The sequence below is a fragment of the Gossypium raimondii genome, chromosome 10 (genome assembly GCF_025698545.1).
Source record: "Gossypium raimondii isolate GPD5lz chromosome 10, ASM2569854v1, whole genome shotgun sequence".
Taxonomy (NCBI): Eukaryota; Viridiplantae; Streptophyta; class Magnoliopsida; order Malvales; family Malvaceae; genus Gossypium; species Gossypium raimondii.
The window spans coordinates 58,533,183-58,541,060 of record NC_068574.1 but is presented as its reverse complement, the minus strand read 5'-3'; the positions used below and the strand labels follow the sequence as shown (position 1 = coordinate 58,541,060).

The 7,878-nt window shown below is 33.4% G+C and overlaps 1 protein-coding gene and 1 pseudogene across 1 annotated transcript; both read right to left on the bottom strand.

Moving 5' to 3' along the window:
- Nucleotides 1-242: 242 nt before the first annotated feature.
- Nucleotides 243-860, bottom strand: LOC128033864 (uncharacterized; annotated as a pseudogene).
- A 2,745-nt stretch (nt 861-3,605) lies between these two features.
- Nucleotides 3,606-7,658, bottom strand: LOC105776865 (probable LRR receptor-like serine/threonine-protein kinase At3g47570). Its single transcript, XM_012599811.2, has 3 exons — nt 4,839-7,658; nt 4,276-4,707; nt 3,606-3,969 (listed from the first exon to the last, which is right to left on the bottom strand). The coding sequence occupies exons 1-2, from the start codon at nt 7,606-7,608 to the stop codon at nt 4,301-4,303; spliced, it is 3,177 nt and encodes a 1,058-aa protein (XP_012455265.1). The 5' UTR covers nt 7,609-7,658; the 3' UTR covers nt 3,606-3,969; nt 4,276-4,300.
- Nucleotides 7,659-7,878: the final 220 nt, after the last annotated feature.

The window sequence follows — 7,878 nt, the reverse complement described above, 5'->3', positions numbered from 1 at the left end:
AAATTATTCCCTTTTGTTCTGATTATTACTCAGCCTTTTCCCATAACAGAAATTTTGGTGTTGTTGCCAATCTTCACTAAATGAATCATCCAAAATTGAAAAAAATTCTTTGTCATCACACATATGGTTGCTGCAACCGGTGTCCAGGTACCATAATTGCTTGTTCGTGTCTTCCTTGGTGTTGTAAATCATCAACAAAGATATCACCTCTTCTGTTTCTGTAAAATTTGATTTTTCTCCACTATCCTTTGGCAGATTAATTCTGCATTCGTTTTGAGAGTGCCCATACTTATGAGAACGATAGCACTCCACATTCGACTTGTCAACTGACTTTGAATGTTCAGTTGTTGATTAGTGGCCTCTACGTCCTTTTCCTCTTCCTCTGCCTCTGCCTCTTCCTCGAAATATGAAACTGTGATCAACCTGAGATTGTTGATGTTGTGAACCTATCCCTTCATTGTTCTCTCTATCTTTGTCTTGTCCTCGTCCTCCTTTTTTATGAAAATTGGACGAGAGCAGCAATGATTGCTCCTCTTTGTCTTTTTGAATTATTTTTTGCTCAAGAACCAGTAAAGAGGCTTGCAGTTCGTCAAGTGATAGAAGATCTATATCCTTTGATTCTTCAATTGAACAGACCACGTAGTTGAATTTCGGTGCCATTGAGCGAAGAATCTTCTCAACAACAATCACATCCTCCATCTTTTCACCATGAATCCACATCTTGTTGACAATCGACATTGTTCTTGAGAAAAATCAGAAATGGATTCTCCTGATTTCATCCGCAATGTTTCAAATTCAGATCGTAGAGCTTGTAGTTGTTGCCTCTTGGTCCTATTTGAACCTTCATATTTCTTCTTCATGGAATCCCATATTTGTTTGGAAGTATTTTGTAAAGAATAGTTTCCAAGATTGTACGATCAATTGCTTGGAAAAGATAATTCCTTGCTTTGAGATCTTTCCACTTTAGCCCTTCAAACTCTGCCTTCTGTGCATCTGTCATCATACCAGCTATTGGTCCTGTGATTCCTTCAGAGACGACTTGTCAATACTACTTAGACCTAAGAAAATTTTCCATTAGCATGCTTCAATGGTCATAGTGACAATCAAAGCGAGGAATCGCTGGTTGAACAAAAGTTTCGGATGCCATTGTTACAGAGTACTAGTTTTGCTGCTGCAAAATTAACTAATACACACTCCCTTTTTTTTAAACTCGTTCTTAACTCTTTCTCTCTACTAAACTGCTGCTCTTTTAACCAAGCTTTGATGCCACTGTTAACTCGTAAAACACAATATGAGAAAACGTGTTACTCCTATATTATTCATAACTAATGAAGCCATTATATAGGCTGAAATATAATAGAAAATACACAAAACATGCATAACGTATAAAATCAATGCAACTCATAAAAGAATTCATTTTTTTGTCACCCATTTATTCAGTCGTTCTATTTTGGTCACCCAACTATTAATTTTATTTTCATTTCAGTCACTCAACTTTTCAAAATTAAATATTTAGTCACTCTTCTCTTAGTTGCCTATCGGTTTCCTTAGTTGCCTAATAGAAGTCTAACGTGAGCTTTGTTTTATTGGCCTAATAATAAATTCAGCCTCCAATGTTTTATTAGTACTATCTCTGTAGCAAAGAGTAAGAATGTCGGAGTTGGTGTCGTCAATCCAACCATTTTTCTAAATTTATAAATTTGTTAATTTTGATATTCTTTATGGGGGGTTAATTAGGAATTTGAGATGAACTAATGTAGCAAAAGAAAAAGGGGACTAAATTAAAAGAAATTGGAGGGCAAATAACTTTATTTTTGGGGGTTTTCACATGTTTGATTGATGAAAAAAAGTATATATAATTTATAAAATTTAAAAAGTAAATATAAAAATATTTTTAATATATTTTATAATTTTAGAATAAAAATAAAATGATATATTTGTTGAATTTTTTAGATTTAGGAACAAATTTATAGAATGTGTAAACATTGCAAGACTAACTTTGTTATTAGGCCAATTAAAAAGCTTATATTACACATTTGTCACAAGTTATTTTACTATTCAATTTTAATTTCAAAATATTTTGAAGACAAATTTAATAAAAAATTAATATTATAATTTAATATTTAACATTATTATAATTTTATCTAATAATTATAATTATTTTTAAATGGGTAATTATCACAATTTTATTAAAATTATAATTATTTTTATCTGTATGATTTAAAGTTGTAGAGTTGAGATTTGAATACTTATTTTTCAAAATTATGATTCTTTTGAAGTTTTGAAATATTTTATTCGTATAAATATAATCATAATTAATTTAAAATAAGGTTAAATATAACATTAGTATTTGAGTTTGTTCATTTCTCCTAAATTGGTATCTATGGTTTTTTTATCCTAGATTAGTATCCGAATTTTTTTTTTCGTCCACTAGTTCAATACCTGAACCTAACGACGTCATTTTTTTGTTGTCATGGCAGCACTAACCATTCACATGTGACACCATCTTTAACTACAATAGATGTACCCGAAAATTGTAATTTACGCATCTCCTGCCAAAAGATGTAGAAGATAGTGGGATCGAAGGATATCTTAGATTAGTGCTATGTTAATGGTACAAGAAATTGAGTGGGTTGTTAGTAGTGATTATGAAGAACAACCCCCAAAGTCTTGCACTGTAAAAAGAGTTGACTGGAAATTTAAGCCAAGGCATTCAATTGGTCAATGGTTAAAGCATTTGGCAAAAACTACCCCAAGGAATCCCAAGAAACTTTGATTGAAACTAGGAAATGGGCGACTCGGTAACAAAGAAAGAAATTACAAGAATAGTTACTCATAAAAGAATTGATTTTATGGTTTTGATTTACTTCTTAAAAGAATAAAATAAGAAAGATGGACAAAAAAATTTGGTTATGCAGTTTGCCTAAAGACTTTTTCATGAAAAACTTAGTTATAATTTCAACATCAAAACAGTGTGTTTATGCACTTAAACAAATTCCAAACAAATTCCTCCAAAGAATACACTAAGTGTTCTTTCTAATTCGTGCATAAAGACATTACAAGTCTTTTTAAATTAATTGAAATATTAATGGATTGTTGGTTGGGTTGAGTAATTTAACTTTGGGTTTAGGTAATTAAAATTATAGTATATATTATTTTATAAATATTTTTAAAATAAATTAAGAATAATAATTGTGAGTCAATTAAGTTGGTCGGTTCGGTTTTATATATTTCAATAACCGATAATCTATCGCTTAAATTGGTTAAATTTTAAAAATATGATTATAATAAATTGCTTTTGAATTTTATAAAATTTTAATCTTTTGTGTTTTTAATTATTTTAAGTTCCAAAAAGTAAAAATCTAGAAAAAGATATATGTATTTTGAAAATTTTCTAAATTTCATTTGTTAAATTTTTATTTTTATTTTTTTCGCTTATTTATAATCTATATTATAGAATTCAACTAAGAGCAACCTCCAAATTCAAAAAGAAAGTTGGACTAATAGTTATTAATTTATTTTGAAAATCTGGGATGGAAGTCTATGATTATAGAAGCCAATGGGCTTTGGAAAACTATGCAATTCTAAAAAGTTGCAAAAGTAGGTTCCTATGAACAGCCAATGACTAACATGTTCAATACCATGACTGATACAATAAGATGCAAAGTTAAAATCCAACACTGTTATTTAAAGTCTGACTTCATCATAATCTACTAGCTTATGAGTTAAGATGCAAAGACAAAATTCAACATTGTTATTTATAGTCTGACTTCATCACAATCTAGTAGCTTATGAGTTATGATGCGAAGACAAAAACGAAGTATTTTTATACACATTACACTGAAAACTATTGGTAGAAAACAAGAAAAAGAACTCCATTTTTCTTCTATTTTCTTGGAGAACATCAAGCACTTTATCGGACTTAAGCCTCTTTGAAGTTCATCCATACAACACCTTAGATACCTGCAACTGGATTTATTTAAGCACATCATATCATGAGAACAGTAGAGATTTGTTTAATGGTGAGATTGTTAAGTGTAATTAGTAGGGAAGAAAAATGAGAGGAAACAAAATAAGGGAGATAATAATTTTTCATCTTATAAAAATCAATCCTTCAAAGTTACAATAATGAGAAGAGAGAATATGAGAGAGATGTGTTTGTTAATTTAAAATTATATATGTTTTTTTAAATGTTCTACTCCAAACACACTTTATCAAACAAAACTAAAGTGACGAAACAAATGAGTATTTCACTAAGATAGAAGACACTATTACCTGCTGACTGAGTAGCTTACAAAGTTCAAACACCACGACGTAACCGAGTTGGACGAAGAAACTTCTCTCTAATCGAACAAAGCTTGGTAATAACATTACTCATGTCCATCCTCTCACTCGGTGATTCAGTAGAACAAGTGAGTCCTATTTCGAATATTGAATTCAAGCACTGAAGATGTATGTCATTTCCTAAGTTGTTTTCATTAAGAGTGATGTCCGCAACTATTCCTCCTCTGACACTTTCTTGAAGAAGAATGGGATCTATAATCTCAACCACTCGATCGGGCAAAGCTGTTTTGACAAAGTTGTGAAGACTTAAACCTTCTGTAAACCTTTCATTCGTTGGCCTTTTCCCTGTTAACATCTCTAACAAGAGGATGCCATAGCTATACACATCGCCATTTCTTGATAACTCACTTCCCATGCCATATTCTATAATTAATTCGTCACAAAATACATATATAAATAATTGTAGTGTAAAACCTCTAAATATATAACAAGACTGCTTTTAGATCGATTTTTGTTCTTTTAAATAATTAAAGAAATGAAAAAAGTGAACATACCAGGTGGAGCATAGCCGATAGTTCCTCTTAATCCAACGGAGCTTGATTCATTAGTAGAAAAGTTAGGCTTATCTCCAGAAAGGATTTTTGCTAAGCCGAAGTCACTTATATGACCAACCATTTCCCCATCGAGTAAAACATTGCTTGGCTTGAGGTCACAATGAATGATCGGCGTCTCACAACGATGGTGCAGATATTCGAGTGCATTAGCAACATCTATGGCCACATTAAATCTTTGAAAGAAGTTTAGGTTTCTCATCGTCTCTGGTTTATTCATGCCAACAGATGGATGTAGCCAATCTTCCAAGCTTCCATTTTCCATGAACTCATACACCAAGGCTTTAAAATCATTGCCTTTATAATCAATACTGGAAATGGCTGTTAATACCTTGACAAGATTACGATGACGAATGTTCTTCAAAGCCTCGCATTCAACCAAGAAACTCCTGGAAGCTCTATGATTTAGAAGATTAAACACCTTTACTGCAATAACTGCCCCATTCGCTTCAATAATTCCCTTGTATACAGATCCGAAACTTCCCGAACCAACTAAATTCTGAGGGGAGAATCCGTTAGTAGCCCTTAGGATGCTTTGGTATGATAACTGTAAAAGAGAATTTTCTACAAGAGTGGTCGTTGGCTTCTGCTCCTTTTTCTTTCTAAACCAAATGATGAGGAAAATAGAGAATACTAAAGTCACTCCTGAAATCACAACAATTATTGCGATCTTCAATTTAAGGGAAGTGTTTGCTGATGTTTTGGAGTTGCACCTTGACAAGTGTAACTCAGGGATGCCTCCACAAAGCTTACTATTTCCCTCAATAAATGTAGCACTTGCATTCTTAAATACTCCTTCACTTGGTATTACTCCTTCAAAATCATTGAAAGAGAGATTTAGGTACGTTAATGCCCCAAATCGCTCAAGAAATTCCGGAATCCCACTGGAAAGATTATTGTCAGATAAGTCCAATGCCTCAAGACCTCTCAATGAACTCAAAGATGATGGAATGGGTCCTTCAAACAAATTGCCTTCCAAGAACAACTTCTCTAGACTTACACAACTACCTAGGTTTTTTGGAAGCAAACCAGATAACCTGTTGTGAGAAACACCCAATGTACCTAGATTTTTCAGTTTTTCTACTTCAACAGCAAGCTCACCAGTCAAAGAGTTTGACGATAAGCTTAGTACAATGGACAAGGATGATAGTCCTAGTATTTCGGAGGGTATTGGTCCACTAAGATTATTATAAGAAAGATCCATTAGAATCAAATTTTTGCAATTACCTAGACCTGAAGGAATGCTGCCCTGAAGATTGTTAGAACTTAAATCAAGTTCGGTTAACGCTATTAAATTTCCAATGGAGTGGGGAATAGTCCCAGAGAGACCATTATTGTCAGCGGAAAATTGTTTTAGCTTTTGAAGGCTCCCAATATTAAAGGGAATGGGACCTGATAGTTGATTTATTGAGACCGAAATCACCTCCAAATTGATGAGATTTCCTATCCTATCCGGGATTCTTCCCCAAATGTTGTTCCCACCCATTCCTAAACCCCGAAGGTTGCTAGAAAAATTGCTAATGCATTCAGGAAATTCCCCTCCAAAATTATTTTCGGCGACATTTACAAATCCTAGTTTGGTATTGTTGACTAAAGTGCAAAGAAAGTTCAAATCACCTTCTCTTCGTTGTCCCAAATGGTTTCCTCCTAGTGCAAGGTTAAACAGTTTATCTAGCTTTTCTAATGAAGGAACATTTCCAGTGAATCTGTTTTTATCAAGTTGAAGAAATTCAAGATATGTGGCATTGAATAATGAATTTGGAATTTGTCCAGAGATATGGTTTCCCCATACAGAAAAGAACTCAACATGAGGCATATTGATTTCTAAATCAGAATGAAGAGTGCCTCGAATCTTGTTTATACCAATATCAAAGTCTCTAATATTAGACAGATTGAACATTGTGACAGGAATAATACCAGAGATTGCATTTCCGGCACAGCCAAAAAACCGGAGATTTCTCAGTTCTCCAAGAGCTTCAGGTATAATCCCACTTAATGCATTATACGTCAAACCAAGTTTCTCCAGGGATGACAAGTTCCCCAGTGAAGGTGGGATATTCCCTCTCAAACTGTTGTTAAAAAAAACCAAGTTTTTCAGGTTTGACAAGAGACCCAGCAAAGAAGGTATTTCTCCCGTTAGCTGGTTGTTCGACATATCAACTAATATAAGCTTAGAACAAGCAGATAAATTAGAAGGAATTTCACCATTGATGGAGTTGTTGGAGAGGTCTAATGCTCCCAGTCTTCTTAAACCACCGATTTCTCGAGGAATTTGGTTGTAGAAGCTGTTGCCCGCAAGATCCAACTCCCTGAGGAAGCTCAAGTTTCCAATGTAGGGTGACAATGATCCAGAGAGTTTGAGGACTCGAAGTTTCAACTTGGTGACTCTTGGATGCTTGCGACCGCATGTAACACCGATCCATTGGCAGAAGTGAATGGAGCTATTCCAGGACTCCATAATGTTGAGTTGATCACCAGTTATCTTGGCTTTCAACTGGAGTAAAGCTTGTTGATCAGTGTCATTTCCTCTAACTAGAGGGCTTGCTGTTGCTAAACAAAGCAAGTTAAGACCCTGCAAGTTGAAGAATGAGAGAAGAATCATAAGGAAAAAAGAGGTGGACGCTTGAAAATGGTTTATTGATGGATCCATCAACTTGAAACAAATTGTGAATTGATAAGATGGATTTGTAATTGAGAGTGCGTGGGTCATCATGAAGAAGCAGAGAGCAATATATAGTTTTAGAATGATGATATTATCGCATTCTATCTACTGTAATGTGGCAATGATTTCCATGGGCCTGCTTTAGTTAAATGCGTCTACTTGGGGTTTGGTTTTTATGGTCAATACATTTTCTATTTGTACAAAAGAAAAAAAATTATCCTACTTAATAAAAGAAAGCTTATATTAGAATATCCTAAAATATATAATTTTTAGGTACCAATAAAATAATGTTTCATTATTAATGGTTAAAACATATAAATA

Coding starts and splice junctions, on each gene's coding strand:
- LOC105776865 (XM_012599811.2), bottom strand. CDS start 7,608: ATGATGACCCACGCACTCTCAATTACAAATCCATCTTATCAATTCACA. Junction 4,708..4,838: donor TATCGGCTATGCTCCACCTG/GTATGTTCACTT, acceptor AATTAATTATAG/AATATGGCATGGGAAGTGAG.